Here is a 24,300-nt window from a genome sequence, read left to right on the forward strand (position 1 = left end):
TACTTCTGTTTGTCTCTTTTTAAGTACTTTGAAATGGCTCCTTCTCTTTCCTTTTCTCTTTTCTTTGCATTCCTCAAAGATCAAAATTAGAGGACATAAAATTCCCAGCAGAATTACTGGAGGAAGGGACAAATGTTTCTGTTCCTTTCCTGCTTTCTTCTCCTACTCCTAAGCTCTGACTTTGTAGCAGGACTCAGACCATTCAGAAGAATGAATTTTATAGAATTCTCTTTTATATTTTGGCCATGAAAACATTTAACTTTTTGATTTTCAGAGTGATCCTACTCTTAACACACCAAAGTGAATGCTTTCTATAAAGATAACTTCTTACTCAGTTGGTTTTATAGCCTTTGAAAAACACTCCCTAACCAGATGCCTCAGAATATGAATGAAAACAATCAGAGACACAGTGATATCAGAGGGTTACTGATATTCACTGAAAATCCTCCCTGGTCTGAATTTCCTTCCAGATGTGTGATGTGTTACATACGATGGGAGATGATGTTCTTTTTCTTTAGTATTGCCAACCCTGAGTCAATGCATACAGGGTAGGATCCACTTTTACCAACATTAGAGGGAGGTTTCTTCTGCTTTCCAAAAATGTAAGTGTAGCCTCCTTGAAATGAAACTATTAATATTACTAAGGCTATAATCATTCAGTAAAAGAAATTGATTTTTTTTAACCTTAGGGTTGCTTTCTGCAACCTAAGTTCCCCCATTTTAGTGCATTTAAGCATTATTAACCTATTCACATATTTCCACTTTATAAAAGGAAGGCATTATTTGCGGTATTCTGTAGTAAGCATTTCATTATATATGTTTTCTACTTAAAGAACAACTGAATTTTGGAATGCTGGGTTTAAGTATCTCTGATATAGAGTGTCAGTTTTAGGGCCTTCCAATATTTCAACTTAGCAGTCAATTCCAGGACCCCTCCAATGAGAGAAAGTAAAGGAATATTCTAGAATTTTTTTTTCTCTTTCAGAATGCTAATTGTGAAATGTGGTACTGTATACCTTAGACATGATAATTTTATATTTGAAAGTGAATATGTAGGAGTAAAAATATATTTTGGTTACTTGACATGAGAATTAGACTAAAATTAGCTTGAACCAAGTGAGAAATTTTAGAACCCCTGTTATAATCTCTAGATATTTAGTGTCATCAATTGCCAAGTCATTCTAGTGGGAATAACTAGCAAAGTGTTCTCACACAGTCATTTCAGGGGACATTGATAGAATAAAGGTATATCCACGAAGATTGCAAATTTAAAGGAAAGGAAGTTCATCATTTAAAAACTTAATATTAGCCAGCCAGGGCAACATAGTGAGACCATATCTATATAAAAAACAAAACAAAATTAGCCAACCATGCTAGTGTGTGCCTGTAGTCCCAGCTACTTGAGAGGCTGAGATGGGACAATTGCTTGAGCCCAAGTGTTGAGGTTGCAGTGAGCTGTAATAGAACCACTGTACTGAAGTCTGGGCGACAGAGTAAGACCCTATCTCTTAAAAAAAATTAAAATTCTACACATATAATGTTTTTTTCTTCAGGATGTTTCATAACCAGAAGGGAAAACAGTTGTATTAAAGCTAATATTAACGTGTTACAAACTAGCAAACATGGTGTTATCTTAATATTTTCAGGTGCTGCAAAATGATGTATTAGCCCATCAGTCCACAGTGGAAGCCGTCAATAAAGCAGGAAATGATCTAATTGAATCAAGTGCGGGAGAAGAAGCAAGCAACCTTCAGAACAAGCTACAGGTTTTAAATCAACGCTGGCAAAATGTTTTGGAAAAAACTGAACAAAGGAAGCAGCAGCTGGATGGTGCCTTGCGCCAGGTGAGTAAGATAATAAATTGTGAAAGTTTCTATAGCATTCAAGACCAAAATAGCATGGAATTCTTTTATTAGTTCACAGAGTCCTGTTTAATTTTTATACCTTAAGGAGAGGAGTAAAAATAAGTGAAATAAAGAACAGAACAGCAGAAGAGAACGCAGCTTTCTAGTTCTTAGCATAATACTCTTATCTACTAGAGCTCTTCTTATGAAGAAAGGCAACTCTAATGGTACCTGGCTGTTCTTAAGAATGCATAGAGAGGCTTAGCAGGCTAGGATTGTTTGAAGCTTATTTCCTGCTTGAAACTGACAGCGTTTATGGCCCCAACTTAAAACTCCCTGTTACTTCAGGCCAAAGGGTTCCATGGCGAAATCGAGGATTTGCAGCAGTGGCTGACTGACACGGAGCGTCATCTGTTGGCATCTAAACCGCTGGGAGGTTTACCGGAAACAGCCAAGGAGCAGCTTAATGTCCATATGGTAAGCAACATACTTCCTACAGCTTTAGCCTCAGAATAACAAACTGACCATTTTATATGGGCCCTGGCGATACATAAATCATGGGAGAAGGCTTTAAAGGATATAGAGTTTATGGCAGAAATCACTGTATACATGCTAGAAACACACCATTTATTGATTAAAAATTTAAAGTCAGAACCTATTCTTTATTTCAAAGGTTAGTGTCAGTATATGAAAAGAGGTTTTAGAATTCTAGACACTTTTTAGACACAAACCTTCCCCCACAAAATGATAAGCTTGTATGGGTAGTACTATAACACAGTGTAAATTATAAAATTATTGTGCATTGAAATGTAAACAAAAACCTCCAAAATAATCAGAATGACTTAAAATTATTGTTATAAATATGATTGTCTCATTTGGTTTCATGGAAGGTTGGAAAATATACTCTTGTTCTGTTAAAAAAAAAGAAAACTTCCCTGTTTGTTTTAATGGTGATAGAGCTTTATCTTCCACTTCATACTTACAACAAATACAGACACGAAGAGGAGGCTTCTGTTTTAATTGTCCAGTCTGGAGTATTGTACCTGTGGGCTGTTCCTACCTAGGTCATGTGACACAGTTGGCTCCTAAGAAGGATGAGGAAAAAATGATGAGACTTGAAATATGGGCTTTCTTTCATAAGATAGGCACTGACAAATTAAATTTAGGCTACGTTGGATTTATTGACATTTTAAATTCATATTCCATTATAATTCAGCACTAGAAGTTCTGAGAGGAAACAGTGTTTCAGATTTTGAAAGAGTCCCCTAATTTTTACATTTGTGAATTTACATCAGAAATTTTAAAAAATATTCAAATACTGATGATTATTATCTTGGGAGATAAAAGGAGAAGTACTTAGAAATTTGGCAAAAGAAATGAATCAGTGTACATCAATATATACACTCTTTAATAGAGATATCATATTGTTGTAAGATCTCAATAAAACTGCACTTATTTGGAAATAATTTTGAATTTGGTGATTTGAAGAGGAAGTAACCATCTTGTAGATGTTGTAAAGAAATAAAACAGACTATGACAATAGGTAGCATCACATTTATTTCACAATCACCATCAGTAGTGTAAGTCCTACTAATTTGGTATACAATTTTCTAGAAGTCTTTATGGTATAGTTATTGTTTTTGAAAGTTATGTGTGTGGTTTTTGTTGTTGTCGTTATTGGTTTTTAGTGCCACAGGAGACCTATTTGTTTCACTGGAAAGGTAATAGACTAAATAACTTGTAAGTGCTTATCTTCCTTTTTAAAAAAACCTGAGAGACTTCCAGATAGCTCCTTACTTTCCTGGAAAGTACTTGCACAGCTTTGACAGTGTCCATTAATTATAAATTTAATGAACTCATGAACAGATAGATGCTTGGGATTATTTTCTAATAATATAAATATTTTTAAAAATGTTAGTTTAGAAGAGTAGAAGAACTTGAAAGCAAAGAACTTTTTAGAATACTTTACTTTTAGAAAAATATTCCATTTCAGCTAACTGAGTTTGGGTGGGGTATTTACAATGAATCTTTTGTAACCCTATATAGTAAATTATAGAAATCTGTTTAAATAAGTTTAGATTTGTGATTTAAAGCATTCTGAAGAGTTGTTGATATTTGTAATATCATTTCAATAAAGTTCTTTTGATTTTGTTATGCTAGAAATGAAGAAAAGTACAAAATTTACAATATTAGTTTCCTCAGTTTTTAGCTATATCTGAAAGTTTTGCTTTAGGATTTAAAGGTTTTAGTAGGTGATATTGTAAATACATATAGATAGGGCTTTTTTTTAAAGCTTAAGAAATAAATTTTTGAGGTGATGAAAATGTTCTGGAGTTAGTGGTAATCACAAAACCTCGTGAATATAATTTTAAAAACAGTGAATTGTGTACTTATAATAGTGAATTTTATATTGTATGAGTTATATCTCAGGTTTTAAAACTTATAAAGTTGGAAATGTAAGTGAGAAATATATAATCTTCCAGTGAGAACTATGATTTAACCCACATTATAGTTAAATAAGTAGAATAGAACTGGTCTTAATGTTTTAAATGAGAAGTAACTGTTGTTTTGTTGGTCTTAAAGTTTGAATTTGTTTAAGCAATATTTTATGTCCTGTATAGAAGATACACACAACATTCTAGTTAGAAGCTTTAGAAATGTTCTAAATGAGAATAATATTCATAGTACCACAAGTTTGATTCTTATAATTCCAGAGTCTGAATAATCAACTTAAATATATTACTTATTTATATATTTACTTTCTGTCCATTGCATGTTTTCTGAGTGCAGAATTAAATTATACCAATGAAATACTACATTCATTGTATCATAGTACAAGGAGGGATCTATGGGAGCCTCTCATTTTACAGAGGAAGGAATTGAGGCTCAGAGAGGTGAAATTACTTGCCCAAAGTCACAGAACTAACTAACTACTTTACAGTGAAAGCTTTCTTGACAGCATCTAAACTACTGCTTCAAATCTTAGTATGCGAGAATGGGCTGATAAAGATAACACCATTTTTGAGATTTCTCAGTAGACAGGGTATGACTGTAGGTTTAGTTGTTGTTTCAATGTAGTGAAAAATGTAGGTGCGTCAGGGTTGCTCTGAGAGATGAATATATGATGAGGGGCTTGGGACTAATGACCTAGAAAAATAGAACTCTTAAATTTTACTTTCTTAAAGTGATATAACTTGAGGGTATCCCAATTTAGGAAGTCTGTGCTGCCTTTGAAGCTAAAGAAGAAACATATAAGAGTCTGATGCAGAAAGGCCAGCAGATGCTTGCAAGATGCCCAAAATCTGCAGAGACAAATATTGACCAAGACATAAATAACTTGAAAGAAAAATGGGAATCGGTGGAAACCAAACTCAATGAAAGGAAAGTATGTGCTTTGATTAATATAATGGAATCAGTGTTTTAGTTTTTCCATTTCTTGGACGTTGCCTTATTTCTGAGTAGAGCTATCAGGAGTAGAACTTTCAGCAATTCATGTTTAAACATTTTTTTTGTATATATTCGGAGATTTCATGGGGTTAGTTGAAAATAATATTCTATTTTAACATGAGAACAGATTTAAAGGGGGATATATTCAAAAACAGATAAAGATATAGATCGAACGTTACTAAGGTATATTTTTAAATGTTAAGAACTACTCAAATTCTGGGCCATTAAATAATTAATTCGATTTTAGTCTAATTTGTTTAATCTAATTAAACAAAAAGTTATATGTATATGGGGGAGAGAGGGAGGGAAAGCAAGAGAGTGAGATGATTGTGTATATTCTTTTAAGTACTTACATTTAAAAATCCATGAGAATGGATTAAAATGTATATTAAATTATGAATATGTTTTTGCTACTTTTGTAAAACCACAAAAATGACAATCTAAGAAATCTCAATATTGCTATTCAATGCTATGAAAAAAAATAGGCTAGAAATACGAGATTATATGCCATTACTGATGGAGCATAAAGTATATTTCATAATATTTTGAGCCCCCAAATTAATTGTATAAATATCAACTTTTCTTTTTATAGATTGTAATTGTGTTCTTTGGTTAGTTTCCAAAAAACATGCTTTAGTGTATATTACATTTTTTCTAGTTACAGTAAGATGCTGCTTACTAGGCTTAAAGGATTTTGGTTTGCCAGTATTTTAGTATGGCCCATTACATTTGTAAGATATTTAGTTAATATATTAATAGATATGCATAAATAAAGTGGGGATAGCAGAGGAATCTGCCAGAGAATGTTTAAACTGAAACAAACAAAATAACCAAGGCCCTTAAACATCACATACTAAACAATCTGTTCTTGCAGACTAAACTGGAAGAGGCTCTCAACTTGGCAATGGAGTTCCACAATTCTCTCCAAGACTTCATCAGCTGGCTTACTCAGGCTGAACAGACCCTAAATGTAGCTTCTCGGCCAAGTCTTATCTTGGACACCGTCTTATTTCAAATTGACGAACACAAGGTATGTAGTGAGTCAAATAGATAGGATTCTCCTTTCAGACACCAGGCTTTTTTTTTTTTTTTTTTTCGGGACTGAGTCTCACTGTAGTGGTGCAATCTTGGCTCACTGCATCCTCTGCCTCCCAGTTCAAGTGATTCTTGTGCCTCAGCCTCCCCGCAGGTAGCTGGGATTACAGGCACCCACCACCATGCCTGGCTAATTTTTGTATTTTTAGTACAGATGGGGTTTCACCATGTTTGCCAGGCTGGTCTTGAACTCCTGACCTCAAGTGATACACCCGCCTCAGCCTCCCAAAGTGCTGATCTCAGGCATGAGTCACTGTACCTGGCTGACAGCAGGCCTTTTTAAAGTCAAAAGAATGCATTTGGTATTTTGAAAGCTTTTGTTTGTCCTTTAAAACATTTTCAGGTTTATGACACCAGAATCATTTTTAATATTGATCTGATTTTCATTTGTTTCTACTTATGTCCTTTTTTTCTGGGAAAGGTTTTTGCCAATGAAGTAAATTCTCATCGTGAGCAGATAATAGAACTGGACAAAACTGGAACCCACCTAAAATATTTTAGCCAGAAACAAGATGTTGTTCTAATCAAGAATCTACTTATCAGTGTACAAAGTCGATGGGAAAAAGTGGTTCAACGGTTGGTAGAGAGAGGAAGATCTTTGGATGATGCAAGGAAGAGAGCCAAGCAGGTAATAATCCTTTAGAAAAATTCTTCTAAACTTGTCAATAAATCACTTCTAGCTGTTGAAATATATGTTATGGATGTACTTTTATCACAGGCTGTATTAGGTGTAACAATCATGGCATGGTGCCATGGTGGTTCTTTCCTGAAAGGGCTGTGGCCTCAGTTTGGATGCTGACATCACTTTTTGACCTGGCAGCAACTTTAGCCCCTGGGGACTAATCTTAAGAAGACTGATTACAGCTTGACTTTATAGACAGGCTATTATCATTAAGGCCCAGAAAGAAGCTCAGAATTTGTTTTTATTGGGTTTGTTTTCTTTTTCTTTGTCCTTTTGACCTCCATTCTCATAATCAGAGTGAGACATCATACTTCATTGTATTGCTACCTTTTGTTTAGTTCCTAAGCCAGACTTTCTTCACAAGCTGTCAGTGCTGAGAGCCAGACATAGAGCCCTCCCGACAGCTTTCTGAAGGGTCATATTCTCTGTCTGAGTTGGTCGGCACTCCCCACCTCTCTGAACACTTGTTGACAGACCTTCATTTCTTTTCTAATATTTTGAGCAGATAATAGAGCTCCATCTCACTTTGAAATTAATGTTTTGAATCTTTTGGGGCCACTTTAAAATTTTAATCTAGGGAATTTCACAAATTTCACAAAGAACTCTCCTTACTCCCTTTACCTGTTATTAGCATTCCATTCTAGACTAAACACAAAGAGGCAAAGTTATGCAATCTGTGTGTCTTTGTACTCTATGGAAGAGAGAGATGTACCTACCTTGCTTGACAAATATATATATTTTTAAATCTTTGATTCTTACTAGAAATTTAGTGTAATATTGTTGGAGGATTTTACAATTACTTTTTGCCTCAGTCAGCTGCAATTTTCTAGCTTTAGTGTTATACCCCATTGTTTTGAGGAGTTAGGCTCAATTGGGTGATGCAAAAAGATGTCATGAGAGTCAAGTGTTTCAATGTTTAATGCTAACAGTACAAATGTTTAAAGGCTTTAGAAATGACAAATTGCATTGTTATAGCATTACACACCATAGACCCCATTTTGAATGGGAGGTGTGAAATGTTCAATGTTACAGATGAGTCACTGGGATAGACTTGGTCTCTAATGTTTCTTTAAGACAGTATTAATTCTGAGCCTGACACTTTTCTCTCCACATTATGTGGTGCAATAGCATGTGTAGTGCAGGCATTTCTTGAGTTATGAACATCAATTTATAAATGTTTCTTGGATATCAGTAGCCAGTTACTCATCTTTTTCCTCCTTTCTTGATTTAATCAATTTTATTTTCTTATTTTGTCTAATTAACTTTATAAATATTTGCTGCTGTTTTTAGTGCAAATGTATAGTATTTCCTCTATTTATATGGCTTAAAAATAGTTTTGAAAGCAGAACCAGCCTCAGAACTTGTGCATTTGTATCATTGACCTTACCATCCAACTGTTATAGCCTGTATTATTTGGAGTCAAACTACCTTAACGCCTTGACTCCCTGTTTCTTCAATTTATTTTTTCTTATTCTAATATCTCAGTTTTTGGCTCAGATATTGATCATACTTCTCTTTCACAATTCATGTGTCTATTCTAGTTTCCATTTTTCCATGTTTAAATTGATTAAAGTTGTGAGAGGGATATGAAGGTTTGTAATGAGGTGATATCCAGAGAGCCCTTACAGTTTTGTGAGTCTGTGTCCTTAATCTGCTCTTATTGTTAAATATCTTGTTGTTGTTTCATTATTCATGTGCTTTGGTATACAATAGATTTAATTTTGATTACTAAATTTTTTGTTAGGTATCTGTTCACTTAAGCTTATTGTGATATAATATATAACCAATTTTACAGTTGTATCAGAAAATAGTACCTGCTGGTTCTTTATGGCGAACAGAAAACTATGCCCAAAATCAAATATGTATAGTACTAGAATGTTTGCAAGGTTATAGATGCCAAAGAGAATAACATTTTGTTAGAACCCAAATATTGTGGCTGCTCAGACATATAAAACCATTATGTGAGGCATAGGCATTAATTTGAGGATTTTGATAGCAGCAATAAAGATGTTGAAATATCTTTGCATTAAATAGGAATGCAATGGTCTCTTTTTTGTTTCTGCTACTTTGAAAAATCAATTTACACGCTTTATACTTCCCCCTCCCCGTTTTTGTTCCTTTTTCTTAACATAGGGATTAAATTCCCTAGAAGTAAACCCAGATCTGTCAACAGCAGTAAACAACAACAACAATAAAAATACAAAACATTTTCTGAGAGTTTATGTTAATTATTGAACAAGAAGAAAGTATAAGGAAGAAGTGCTTTCTGGAGCTTCCTAACTTTTTTCTAGGCTCTTTTAGAGCTGATATGTTGAATGAATTAAAACAAAGTGACAGTGGGGCACAGCCACTGATAATGCTAAGCATTATCAAGACTTTTTTTGTAATTTGCCAATGAAAGCATTACTTTTTTCTTCTTCAGTGGAGATTTTGAAATAACAATTTTCAGCATTTTCATTACTATTAATCTCTGTCTTAAAACTATACTAGGTCTCAAGTATAATATGCTTAAAAATGTTTCAGACAAAGATGTGAATTTCTTTCCAGTTCCATGAAGCTTGGAGTAAACTTATGGAGTGGCTGGAAGAATCAGAAAAGTCTTTGGATTCTGAACTGGAAATAGCAAATGATCCAGACAAAATAAAAACACAACTTGCACAACATAAGGTGGGTCCATAATTAAGAAGAGCATACTGTCTCATTATATAGTTCAAGATCACTTTAAAATCCTTGCTTCATCACATGTTTATTCATCACTAAAGAAAAAAGGCTGTCCAGTGTGAACCTATATTAAATTTAAAACCTATTGCTCTTCATGTTGGTCGTGTTGCAATATCTTTACTCTTCAGTGACCATTTCATTAATGATTCCAAGGTTAATTGTTACAAAGAAAAACACAAAATAAAAGTGGAAGTCCTCTACATTCTAAAACATATAAAGGATTTGTAGCTGTTTTGAACATTGGCATTTCAGTTTTTCATGATAGCTATCTTTTTCTGTACTTTGACAGACAAAATAGCACCTTGAAGATAATTCTGTAGAAAAAGTAATAGATATTTGCAATATAGATTCTTTTAAACAATAGAATGAGAAAAATTGGTTGCCCATACCTAAATTCAAAATTAATATTTTATTGTGTTTGTGCACATATAAAATTACACCCAACCTCAAAGATACCCAAAGACATGTTTATATAGACTGGTAAAGCATGTAGAAACACTGTTTTTTTAAATATTTTCTACTTTTTCTATGTCTATCATGTTTTATACCTACTACATAACATTCAAAGAGCATTCCCTCCCACCCTCCCCAGCTGTTTTGAATTTGGATTTCTATGTAATTCTATTTATAAAGTGACCCCACCAGCCATCAGGGTGAGGATGTGGGTAAAAGGAGTTTGATTCTTGCAAAGGGTTTTAACAATTTTAGGCATGTACATGTAAATTATCGTTTGAAACATAATTTTAAAAGGCTGGAAAAATTGGGCTGATAAAAATTTAATCATTATCAGGAGGAAATCTTGGCCATCATCTTCACACAGGTCGCTGCTTCCATCAGTGGGTCTAACCTTTGGAGGTCATGATTAGAGGGATGGGAGGAAACATATTGAGCATCTGCTTTCTGGCCAGATGAGGGCTAATGAATGGCTTGCTCTGCTGGCACCCCTGTGAGCTGCCACATTCAATATTGGGAGCACAGTGACAGTGAACAGCACCTTCCTTCCTTCCCCTCTGATGGCGAAGTGAGAGCTTCCTTCTCAAAATAGAATGCTTTATTTGAACTTGAACATGGATGTTGTATCATGCAGTCTTATGAAAGTGTATTGCATACTAACGTTAGAGAGTCCTATAAATAAGAATATCTACCTTTTTAAAGTCTCTGTTTGGCAACAGTGATGTGTATTCAACCATAACACTTTTTGTATGTCTGCTTTGTGAAGAAAATCTCTGTCAATACCATGATTCTATAACATTGGCATTCTGTTTAGAATAATACGAAAAAAAATTTATGGATAACAAACTGTAGAAATAATGTGATTATAATTGTGTTGTCTGTTAGAAATTTCCAGATGTAGTTGCCTATTACCCATGACAAACTAAATAATTTAGTCATATTAAAACATTTTAAAGTATGTAGCTTTTAAAGGCAGTAAAAACTTCTTAGGTAACTATAACCTTGAGATTATTTTAGAAAATTGTACATTTGCATAGCATTTTACTATCTAAGGTAATTTTAATTTGCTACAAGGATTGAGAATCACTGTATTAATGTTTCCATTATATTTTGTGAGTTTGTAAGCTTCCCATTAAGTTGACCTTTCTTTGTTCTCATTCCTGCTATTGGATATTCAGTAGCAGTTATCTCATTCTTTCCACTCTTCCTGTTGAGTATTTATAAACATCTACTAGGTGTAAGATAATAATGAGAGGTCTACAAAGACAATGTCCCTGCTCTATAAAAGCTTTTAATTGAGTTGTGTAGAAAGACTATACAGATGCTCCTCAACTTACAATGGGTTTTTATCCCCATAAACCTGCTGTAAGTTGAAAATATTGTAAATCAAAAATGCATTTAATACAACTAACATTAGCTTACAATAGAACAAGATCATCTAACACAAATCCTGTTTCTATAGCAAAGTATTGAATACTCAGGTAGTTTATTGAATACATGACTGAAGTATGGTTTCTACTGAATCCCTATGACTTTCGTACCATGGTAAAGTCAAAAAATCCTAAGTCATCATAAGTCAGGGACCGTCTATAATTCATCTCCGTTTATTAGGAATGCCTCTGTTAATGCCTCTTACCTATTTATTAGTCCCAAGAAGAAATGCACATATTTTTCTTGTTAAATGTATAGGAGTTTCAGAAATCACTCGGAGCCAAGCATTCTGTCTACGACACCACCAACAGGACTGGACGTTCTCTGAAGGAGAAAACCTCCCTGGCTGATGACAACCTGAAACTGGATGACATGCTGAGTGAACTCAGAGACAAATGGGATACCATATGTGGAAAATCTGTGGAAAGGTAAAATGTTCTTTAAGACAGTTTGGTTACTCTGTAGACCTCTTTCAAATACACAGTAATGGTGCTTTGCAGGGACATTTCAGAAGCCTTAAATATTTCCTTTACCTAAGGAACTTCTGTTTGTCCTAAGTACCCCACACAAATATCATTTGCATTGAGAAGACTTTGTTGTTCATTATTTTTAACTACTCATTACAGTAAAAAGTGATATCATTGTCCAGGCTTCTGCCATCTCACACCTGACTACACCCACTGCTTCTGACTCGTCTTCCCACATCCACCTTTATCACTTCTTTAACTCAATTTCTACATAACTACTAGGATAGTCTGTTGAAGATGTAAATGGAATCTTGTCATTCCCTTCCTTCATACCGTTTGGTGATTTACTACTGGGCATGCATTGAAACACAGGCTTCTTAATGTGATGTGCAAGGTACCACTGATCTGGCCCCAGCATTTCTTTCTAACTTCATCTACCCCTTTTTGATCTCCCTCTTTCTTATTACATTTCCATGAAAACCCAAGACATATTTCAAAAATTTTAAGTAACTAAGTACAATAGTAGTAGAGTTCAAATATCTTGTACATGTTTCCAAATGTTCCTGTTGATCCTTAATCCTAATGATTTTTGTCAGCATCAAGATTAAATAGATTATATTCAGTTCTAGGGAACTCAATAAGTTTTTGTCACGTCAGTTTTTTAAAAATCTTAAATTCCTCAGCCACAAAATTTTACATACCTTTTCCACTATTGTATACATGGTTTTATTTACAACATTTTTGAAAAGACAAAAAAATTAAGTCATTACAAACAGATCAATGAATGCTAGGGGTTTGAAGACAGGGACAAGGTGTGTCTATAAAGAGGCAGCATGAGGGAGAATTTTGGGATGATTGAACTGTTCTGGATCTTGACTGTGGTGATGGTTACATGAATCTATATATGTGTTAAAATGTATAGAAGTGTATACGGAAAAATGTCAAGTATACTGCCTGATAATCTAAAACAAAATTTTAAAAATATTTGAACAATTTAAAAGGTTGATTTTTATAAAGAAACATGAAGGGTCCATGGTTTCCAAAGGTGAGAATTTTCCTGGAACAGATGCCAGGAAATTAAATAAAATTCCTTTATTTAAGGAATAAAAAAGAAAGTTTAGAAAAGTTTTGGTTTTTTTTTCTAAGAAGAGCAAAGAAACAACAATGAATACCAATATACTGCTCTTCCTCTTGAGTACCACTCAACCTTCATCAATTAATTTTAGATGTTCAGATATATGAGTGGCTTTTTTTGTTGCAAGGATCAATTTTTCTACCTTTTTCCCTAGACAAAACAAATTGGAGGAAGCCCTGTTATTTTCTGGACAATTCACAGATGCCCTACAAGCTCTTATTGATTGGTTGTATAGAGTTGAACCCCAGCTGGCAGAAGACCAACCTGTTCATGGAGATATTGATTTAGTGATGAATCTGATCGATAATCACAAGGTAATGTTATCTGGGGCATTTTTATCTTGTTTGATTATTCTGAGTGTACAAGGAAATGTAAACCATTTAAATTAGCTTTTAAAATCAGGAGACTATAGAACATATGACATAACAGTCTTTATTTTGAAATATGTGTCTGTTTGAGCAGAACCTGGAAGCTACCTTTAAAAGTGATGGGGAAATATTATTTAGTGTCAGTGAAATACTTTTGTTTTTAATTACTGGATCTAAAACCTTTTTAGAACTTGGAAAGTGATTTCATTCTCTTGTACTTTAAAGCAGATTTCAAGAATGTTTTACTATCTTTATTTATGCACTTAAACAATTATGTGATAAAATTTAAAATCATTCATTCAGTGACCTGACACTAAGTTATTGCATAAGTGTGTAGATTTGTGACATGATCCGTGGGGGTCATGACCAACTGCTTTTAAAAATATGGAACCAAAACTGTTTTAACCTTGCCCCTTGAACTATAGCAATTTATGAGTCAGCAGCATGTGCTATGAGAGATTTGATTATTGTTTACTTCAAGAAAACTGGCTTTCTTGAAATATCCTGATACATTTATGTTAAACTGTCATGTCATGTAAATCAAAGGTAATATTCAGGGTGTCCAGCTAAGTGTAAGGTCCTAAATTATGATCAAATCATATAAAACAACTTAGCCTGGAAACAATATGAAGCATAGTACTAATGTAGAATAGTTGTGTTGGAGTTGACTTTATATAAAAACGTCTTACATCACTCTACTTGAATTCATCTTGTATTTCCTCTGTCTAGTGTTTGAGTTCAGAAAACTTATTTCATTTATAATGTTCTCTTTATACTGGTTATGCTATTTTGATCTTACGATTCTTTTTAAAATAGTCTTATTGCATATTTATTTTCCCTTTTTTCTTTCTATTCTATCGTTATACCCATAAGAGAGTTTGTTACACTCGAAAAGTGAAACAAACCAAATTAAAATAAAATAAAAGAATAAATAAAGAGCAATGGTTAGGTCTACAAAAGCTAAAAATTTAAAAATTACATGGCTTTGCTTATATTGAAATAAATATTTTGTGTATGGTTAATACTTCTCTATTTTCTGGCATTTATTCAATGAGTAATAAATAGCGTAATGTTACTTTTTACATAAATGCCATTTCTGTAAACTCACTGTCTAAATATTTCGTACTCTAGGTAATTGCCAGATCTTTTATATATTAAAGGTCATCAAGAATGAATAAATCATTTAGCATTAGTAATACAAATAGAAGGCTCAAGAAGTTCAAGTATGCAAAATGCTTTGGAAAGTCTACTGAAAACTATTGGACTAGTCCTATCATAAATGGAATATTCAAATACTGTACCATATGCACATGTGTTTATGTGTGTGTGTGAATGTGTGTATTGGTGTATATGTGCGCATTTGTATCTATCTGCAGGCATATCTCATAACTGTTAGAGTTGAATCTGTCAAATAATTAATCACTTTTGTGATAGGCTCACTTTTGTGAATGATCTGAGAGTATCAGAATAGAAACCTATAGATAAGGCCAAATGGTAATATTCGTTTATGATGATTTTTTAAAAAACTCATTAATTTTGTTGTGACAGAGTGTTGGTTATTGATGTTTGAAAGATCTAGTTGCATACACAGATTCTTGGATCAAAAATAAAGAGCACTGGGCTCACTTCTTAGATCAGTCTGTGGCCAAAATAAATCAATTTAATTTCTGGCACATCAAAGTTTGTCAAAATTAGGCAGAAAAAAAAAAACAAAAAACCAGAAACTTTTCCTCTAAGGTGAAAGACAGGGATTTAAGCCTCTAAAGTTTGACATTATGAGTTAGTACCTAATATATTATGAAAGACCAAGGAGTTTTATAGGAGTAAAGGACCGTCTGCCAACTTCCTTTGGAATTCCCTGCCATTATCTCTAAGAACTCCATGGTACACACATCAGGATTGTTTAGTCCTCTCTTAGCTTCTTAGATACATCTCTTAAAGTGGTGCCGAAGCCAGCATCACTTGGAATTCACACTAATTATTTGAGAGGAATTGGGTGGGACACCATATTACGGAATCATTAAAAAAAGGAATCTGATGCGTTGTTTTATGAAATTGAAATAAAGAAGGCTGGCTGCCATTATTTAAATCCAATATGTCATTTTAAAATAAGATAATCTTGTTTTCTCACGAGAATGTGACAGGACTGAACAAATTTATACAAGACAAATTTGTATACAATTTATACAAATTTATACATTTTTGATGGTGCTCAAATAGGAGCAGTGTGTCGTTTATCTTCTGAAGATGCTGCCAGAAATATGGTTCTTAAACTTTAGGTCTTAGATATCTGTACATGATGTTATGTGCACATATATATCTCAAACAGTATGTGTTGCTGTTTTGGTTTTGTAATTAAAAATAATTTTTCAAAATACGGTCTTCTTAGGCCTTCCAAAAAGAGTTGGGGAAGAGGACCAGCAGTGTGCAGGCCCTGAAGCGCTCAGCCCGAGAACTCATAGAAGGCAGTCGGGATGACTCCTCCTGGGTCAAAGTCCAGATGCAAGAATTAAGCACACGCTGGGAGACCGTGTGTGCACTTTCCATATCAAAGCAAACACGGTTAGAAGCAGCCCTGCGTCAGGTAAAACCATGTAAATGAGAACTGGGTGTAGTGGGAAAAGTATTGAAACTTCAACAAGAACTATTCTAGTAAAAAACTGAGTAAACTGTGAGTAAAAAACCTCGTGTCTCAATCAGGATAGTTTGAAGAAGGAAATTCTAATAGCATCATTGCCTTGATCCTTCTCCCACCCTCCCCCATGAATTTAAATTACTGCTAGAGGGAGGCATTCTAATCTTCACACAGAAGTGCTGCTTGAGTAATGTTTCAGCTTGGAAGTATGATGGACTGCCATTCATCTAAAATCAAGTTGTTAAAGTGGTAATTTTTTCTTCATATAGGCCTTTTTTATATATTAGGTGTTTTCTTATTTTTAAAATATGTATATCTTTATCTTCTTAATGGGAGTAATGAAGCAATTTAAATTTAAAACTTTTTTTTTTTCATTGAAAGGATGAATCCACTATACAGTTCTGTAAATTGTGCTAACAGGCATATTTGGGAATTTTGTTTGGTGTGTGTGTGTGTGTATGTGTGTGAACTCTTAGGCAGAGGAATTCCACTCGGTGGTACATGCCCTCTTGGAGTGGCTGGCTGAGGCGGAGCAAACCCTGCGTTTCCATGGTGTCCTCCCAGATGATGAGGATGCTCTCCGGACTCTCATTGATCAGCATAAAGTGAGTAATATATAAATGCTAAGTAAAGCTAAATTAGAAAATCAAAGCAAGGAAAATAGACTCACGATTACAAATATCAACTGCATGAATATTTTCCTTCCTGAGAAATACTTAAACACCTGGTACATTTGAGAGTGTCCTTCTGTCCACCTTGCCTACATATGTATGTCCCCGTGCACCCACACACATGTATGTGTACCTGTCTTTTTATGTTTCCTTTTTAGGGAAGGTAGTTATTCTGTTTCCTATCTCAAAGAAGCATATTGATTTATCTAGGTTTTTTGGCTTTTGACCAAAATTGGTCGATATTATTGCAGTCATTATGTGGGTTTCAAAAATAAAACTTCTTTAATGGGCAGTTTGGCATTTATAAAATTATACCTGTAGGATTGTAAATTAGTAATTTTGCCCTTTGTAAACAAGACGCACAGGTAATTTAATAACTCACCTTGAAATCTATTTTTAAGCCTCCGCTGCTTCTGTTCTTAATCAAGAACAGAAGGATCTTTTAAATCCTTTTTAGAAGTAACATATAGTATACATTAAAAATTTTAAAAATGATTTCCACAAGCCAATATTCTGTTGAATAACTAACTAAGTCTAAATCTGGCTATTGAGTTTTCGAATCAAGATCTTTCCTGTGGCAATGCATGAAACTTGCCAAAACCCTTCAGAGAGTGATCCAGATATCTCTGAACAGATGTTTTTTAACCTTTGACTCAAAAAGTCAGGAATTTGAAATGGTAACACTCAATGTAGTGTTGATGTCAGCATTTCCTATTAACTTTAAAGGATCTTTTTAACACCAGTAAATAATTTTGTCTTTTGAGATCAGGCTGGAAATACATCATTAATTTTAGTGTAGCATGGATTACATCATCTGTAGAGACTTGTTATTTTAATTAATACCCTCTATCAAAGATAGGTTGCTGAATCTATAGCAATGAAATATTGCCATGTCATTTAAAAGGTGATGCAAGCTTTCATAGCATTTTCTGGAAGAATGAAATGCTATATACACCATTTAAATTTGAAGCTAGAATATAAGAAGAAGACAGTTACATCAAATTTATTATAAATTTTTGAGTCCATTCAACATTTTGAAAATGTAGTTTATATTATATTACTGTGGGCTTACCATCAGCCAGCATTGAGTTCTATTAACATACTTAGGTTTGGGTCTCAGAGTAGCAATAAATATTTGCTGGACACCACTTAAAGCCCATCGTGCGTGTCTAACACCCTACAGAAAGGAGCCTATTTGTGGTATCACCACTCTCACAGGACCAGGAAACCTCCAGGAGGCAAGTATCCAGAGCAGGGGTAGTGGTTTTTGCAACAAATTATTTTTAAATAGCATAAAATTACCTGTAATTTTATAAAGCATTTCTTAATAATGTTTTGCAGTAACACTATTCATTCTTTTCCATCTCTTCTGTTTCCCTTCACACATTCACCATTCACCAAAGAAAAACAGAATATTTAATTTCTTAACACTAGGACTAGAGACTTCTTAGTATAATCCAGTTTCTAAAAACAGCAGGCTTTCCCACATGAGAACAAACCAGTAAGGTGTAAGGTTCAGACTAGGTTGGAAGGGCATAGAATTCAGTGGAATGTTGACAGTCCAGTCCACCAAATAGGTGTAGAAGTGATTGGAGAGTACATTATTTGTATCAGCTGTTCTCTGGGGGAAACACAGATGTTAGATTAACCTATTTTTTCCTCTTCCTTATAATGTTGCAGTTTTTAACTTTTTTCATTTAGGAGGATCTGTATTGAAAAAATGATAATTTTTTAAGTTACGATATTTAAAAAGTAGGTCATGTTATCAGAGTGTACCATCAATTGAAACTTGACTCCATTATAGTAAACTTGTAAATAAAAGGTCTAGAAAGCATTTATTCAGTAAATCACATGCTATTTTGAACCGATTACTGGGAACATAAAAATGAATAAAACACAGTCTTTTAATCTTGTGGACCAAACAGTCTAATACAGCAAAATGCCAGAGTAGGAGGTATGTCACAGAGCTGCTTCACAGATGTTAAAGACAAAAGGCCACTTATATTAGAGTAAAACATATAAACATATTATATAAATTTAAATTCAGAGAGTACATGTATATGTTTGCTACCTGAGTATATTGAGTAATAGTAGAGACTTGACTTCTTTTGTACCAGTCATCCAAATATTAAACACTGTACCCAATAGGTAATTTTTTAAATTTTTCAACCCTCAGGCCCCTTTTATCCTCCATGCTTTTTGGAGTCCTCAGTGTCTATTATTTCCATCTTTATGTCCATGTGTTCCCATTGTTTGGCTCCCATTTATACATGAGAATATGTGATATTTGATTTTCTGTTTGAGTTACTTCACCAGCTCCACGCGTGTTGCTGCAAAGTACATGATTTCATTCTTTTTTATGGCTGCATAGTATTCCATGGTATATATGTACCACATTTTTTTTATCCAATCAACTGTCGATGGACACTTAGGTTGGTTCTGTGACTTTGCTATTATGAATAGTGCTGGAATTAACATATGAGTGCTGGTGTCTTTTTGATACAACAATTTCTTTTCCTTTGGGTAGATACAGAGTGGTGGAATTGCTGGGTCAAATGGTAGTTCTAATTTTAGTTTTTTGAAATATATCCATACTGTTTTTCATAGACATTGAACTAATTTATATCCCCACTAACAGTGTATAAGCACTCCCTTTTCTCAGCATCCACATCATGTGTTGTTTTTTCACTTTTTAGTAATAGTTATTCTGACTTGTGTAATATGATATCTCAGGGTGGCTTAAATTTGTGTATGTCTGATAATTAGTGATGCTGAGCATTTTTCATGTGTTTGTTGGCTGCTTGTATGCTTGTATTTGTTCTTTTGAGAAATGTCTGTTCATGTCCTTGTCCCAGTTTTCGGTGGAGTTGTTTGTTGTTTTCTTGTTGAGTTGTTTGAGTTCCTTGCAGATTCTGGATATTAGTCTTTCTTCAGAGGCATGATTTGCAAATATTTTCTCCCATTCTGTAGCTTAACTGTTTACTCTGTTGATTCTGTCTTTTACTGTGCAGAAGCTTTTTTATTTAATTAAGTCCCATTTGTCTATATTCATTTTTGTCGCATTTGCTTTTGGGATCCTTGTCATAAATTATTTGCCTAGGCCAATGTCCAGAAGAGTTTTTTCTAGGTTTTCTTGTAGTATTTTTATCGTAAAACACCTATATTTCAAAGTGAACACCCCTCTTCACATAGTGTGAGTAGTATGGGCATCATCGACGTCTGCGGCCTCTGACACTCATTGTATAATCAAGTAATTGCTCTTGGTGCAGGGGTCCAGAGAGACTGGGGTGTCTGCAGATCTCTGACATTCTATATGAGATTTTGGAAGCATGTCGCATTTTTAAAGGCAAAGATTCTCAATTTGTAATCCCATTTTCAGAGTTCTATGATCTGTTTATCTATGGATATAGTTCTGATGGTAGAAAGTACAATTATGTATGTGAGACATTTGTAAAACATTTATTTGAAAGATCATCCTTGAGGATTTCAAGGCTTTGTTCATTCTGCTTGCTCAGAGGGACTTGCTAGAACCACTAGAACTGCCAGAACAGAGGAGAGTGCCTCTTACTGGCATCTTAAAGGGACAGTTCTCATATGGGCTGACGTGCTGTCAAGCTCACTCTCTCCAACCTGCCCCTCACTTTTTACTGCCTGGACACTTTGGGCCCTGTCTCCCGTACCCCCAAACATTTATATTTCCTTACCCAGTCTTCTCTCTACTTTGTACTTTTTCATTCATGCTCCTATATTTCCTGGCATAGTTAATGCTATTTTAAATATTAACCTCCTTATCTTATTTGTTAGAACTTATTTTTGGTCAATCAATATTGTTTCTATCTCTAGCAATACTGCCTCTCCCAATGCTATTCTCCATTAATAATATAATTATATCCAAATTTGGGAGAATTATTTTTTGTATAATACATTTTTAAAGCATGAAATATCCTATCAAGTTGGCCCTCTGTATGCAAATATTCAAAAATAAAATAGTTAAAAATATTCCAAAATAAAATGGATGGTTGCATCTGTGCTGAAGATATACACACTTTTTTCTTTGTCATTATTCCCTAAACAATACCATAACAACTATTTACAATTATTTACATTGTATTAGGTATTATTAGTAATCTAGAGATGATATGAAGCATATGGGGAGGATGTACTTAGGTCATATGCAAATACTACATTATTTTATATGAGGGACTTGAGCATCCTTGCATTTTATTATGCATGGTATCCTGGAACCAACTCCCCATGGATACCAAGGGATGACTGTACTTGTATTTTAAAGTACATATTAGAAAGTATTTTTTCTATTTTGTCCCCTTTTCCTCCCCAATTAGTAAATGATTTCCACTGTGAATAAACCAGTTGAAGTTTTTGCTTATTTGTTTAATTCTGGCAATCAAACAAATGTCACCAGTGTTTTGTTTTCAGCCAATGCCAACAGTTAATTGAAGTCTTTGTTTCTGCTGTAGGAATTCATGAAGAAACTGGAAGAAAAGAGAGCTGAACTAAATAAAGCCACCACTATGGGTGACACCGTTTTGGCTATCTGCCACCCCGACTCCATCACCACCATTAAGCACTGGATAACAATCATCCGGGCGAGGTTTGAGGAGGTCAGTGTGTCTCAGATAATCTTCAGAGTAGCAATAGCTTAGAGAAGTTGAGGGGTGTGGGAAATTTAGGAATTAAGATGCGCTTATGGCCATGGGAAAATGAGACCTCTACATAGAAAATGTTCTTGTAAATACGCTTCTTGTATGCATTACAATCTCTGAAATTCACTTTTCTTTAAAAGGTCAAAGATATTTTGCAGCTATATCCCTGGAAAATTTGAAGGCAAATATTTAGTACACTATATAACATTTTGGCCTCCTTCCACATTGTTTCTGTTGAATAATCCAGCAGTTGGATGGTGTTTTGGAGCAGTATATACTGGTGGAGTGAATTGGTATACATAAAGTGAATTAATTCTATATTTAATATTTTTTTTTTAGACAGAGTCTCGATTTATTGCCCAGGCTGGAGTGCAGTGGTGCGATCTTGGCTCACTGCAACCTCCACCTCCCAGGTTCAAGCAATTCCTCTGCCTCAGCCTCCCGAGTAGCTGGGATTACAGGCGTGCACCACCACGCCTGGCTAATTTTTTTGTACATCCAGTAGAGACAGGGTTTCACCAGGTTGGTCAGCCTGGTCTTGAACTCCTGACCTTGTGATCCGCCTGCCTCGGCCACCCAAAGTGCTGGGATTACAGGCGTCAGCCACTGTGCCCTGCCAATATCTTAGCTTTTTACATTTCTACTCTCTGCCACATGGAGTAAGCTTACCTGATCCTTCAGAGAATGCATATTTGAACTCAAATTAGAAAGCAAAAGGAAGGCTGAGTGCTTGACTTGCATCTTTAAATTCTGAAGATGATGAACATCATCGTGGGCTCTCATATCCTCCTCGAGCTAGATCTTGATGCCACTAATGGAATCTAAAAAGACCAGAAGCATTATGGGTCTAGCCCAGGATGATCCTAATTGTCATTTAAAATTTATTTATTTTATATCACTGCAATTATTTTACTAAGTTGGAGGAAATTCTGAGAAATTTCTGTTTCTCTGACAGGTGCTGGCCTGGGCAAAGCAACATCAGCAGAGATTAGCAAGTGCTCTGGCTGGGCTTATTGCCAAACAGGAATTGTTGGAAGCTTTGCTGGCTTGGTTGCAATGGGCTGAAACTACACTTACTGATAAGGATAAAGAAGTCATCCCCCAGGAGATCGAAGAGGTGAAAGCACTCATTGCAGAACACCAGGTAAAATAAATATAATCCTAACTCCTGTTAACCATTTTCTCAGATATTTTCTTTCTTTCACTGCTGTACTTCTCAAAACACTGCTTTGTTATTATTTTCACTTCTTCAGACTCCTCAGCTCCTTACAATTGTATTTCCAATTCTGTAGCCGCCCTAAAACCTCTCTTTACAGGAACCCTCTGTGACCTTTGCAAAACTTTCCTTCCTTGTCCTCTGTGGGGTTATAGTTGTGGTATTGTCTCACGTTCACTCCTGCTCTCCCTTTTGCCTTCTTAACATCAGCTCTCCTTACTCCTTATGTGTTATCCTCAGCTCTCTACTTCCCTCACTCTGCTCCCTCTTTTGGTGATCTCACCCACCTCCACCTCCCTGGCTTCGGGGGGTACCTTGTTTGATTGCTGTGTTTACATTTTTATGTCTTCGAAGATGACTGTCACCACTGGAAATACACCGTATGAAAAAGGGAACATGTTTCTTTCTTAAAAAAACACTTTTCCTGTATATCCTACTTGTTGTAAACTCAAATGATGGGTATCACACTCACTTTGATTTACTTGATTGCTCACAATTTGTTTAATATGCATTTACAAAGAGAAATATTAAGTGTCAGCTCAGTTGGTTAAGCAATTAATGTTGCCATTGTTGTGTGTATGTGTGTGTATGTTTTAAAAGTCTGAGACATCAATGTCTATAATGGCCCTAAGTGTACCAGGTCATATTCCCTGTGATCAGAGGTATTAGAATTCTTCAGTGTGACAAATATTCCAGAAAGGTGTTACTTCACTTTTCCCTTTTGTCTGGGTCTCCTTTTTCCCATCATTTTTCACAGTCTCTGCCTTTCCTCAGCCTTTGCTGCATATTCCAAAAATAGGGAGACCTAGTAAATAATAATAATAAGCCCAAGGAGATGAGATAAGCAGTGGCAAGGTAGTTAAACCTTTTAAATACAATGGTAGTATACTTTAACCCAAATAGCTTTTACATCCTTGGAATAGCCTATTTATGAATATTTTGATATGTCCACATTAAATGTGGATGCAGTATGTCATAATATATCAAAGAGCCATCTTTTTTTTTGAGGGGCAAGGTCTCACTCTGTTGCCCAGGCTGGAATGCAATGGCACAGTCATGGCTCACTGCAGCCTCAACCTCCTGGGCTCAAGTGATCCTCCCACCTCAGCCTCCTGTGTAGCTGGGACTATAAGGCACATGCCACCTGGCCTAATGTTTTCATTTTTTTGTAGAGACAGGGTTTCACTGTGTTGCCTAATCAAAGCCATCTTAAATATTTCAAATATGTAGGTGAAATGTGCCACAGAAAAGTTCTTCGAAACATCCTAGCTAACTAGTTTCTTTGTAGACAGATAGATGCTCACTAAAGATTCTTCTAAGGAGTTTGGAAGTCTGAGTTTGGTTGGTGCACAGACAGGCTATTTTATTCACATGACTTCTCTCATATGTCCATGTATGTTATTCAACTAAAACAAATTATTTTTATTTTCAGTGTACTCTCTTTACATTTTGTGTATATATATATATATAT

General features: G+C 34.8%; 1 protein-coding gene across 4 annotated transcripts in view; it reads left to right on the forward strand.

The window, feature by feature from the left end:
- The window catches only part of DST (dystonin), a 496,305-nt gene that overhangs the window by 455,468 nt on the left and 16,537 nt on the right, over positions 1–24,300 (forward strand). For all 4 annotated transcript variants that reach the window (XM_011960180.1, XM_011960181.1, XM_011960182.1 and 1 more), the window contains 12 exons: positions 1,647–1,844; positions 2,193–2,321; positions 5,059–5,229; positions 6,166–6,321; positions 6,808–7,014; positions 9,616–9,735; positions 11,932–12,101; positions 13,430–13,589; positions 16,033–16,227; positions 16,755–16,883; positions 21,428–21,571; positions 22,569–22,757. In XM_011960180.1, coding sequence (XP_011815570.1) covers positions 1,647–1,844; positions 2,193–2,321; positions 5,059–5,229; positions 6,166–6,321; positions 6,808–7,014; positions 9,616–9,735; positions 11,932–12,101; positions 13,430–13,589; positions 16,033–16,227; positions 16,755–16,883; positions 21,428–21,571; positions 22,569–22,757 — 1,968 coding nt within the window. The remainder of the gene's footprint in view (positions 1–1,646; positions 1,845–2,192; positions 2,322–5,058; positions 5,230–6,165; positions 6,322–6,807; positions 7,015–9,615; positions 9,736–11,931; positions 12,102–13,429; positions 13,590–16,032; positions 16,228–16,754; positions 16,884–21,427; positions 21,572–22,568; positions 22,758–24,300) is intronic.

Source organism: Colobus angolensis, unplaced genomic scaffold (genome assembly GCF_000951035.1).
Source record: "Colobus angolensis palliatus isolate OR3802 unplaced genomic scaffold, Cang.pa_1.0 Scaffold51, whole genome shotgun sequence".
Taxonomy (NCBI): Eukaryota; Metazoa; Chordata; class Mammalia; order Primates; family Cercopithecidae; genus Colobus; species Colobus angolensis.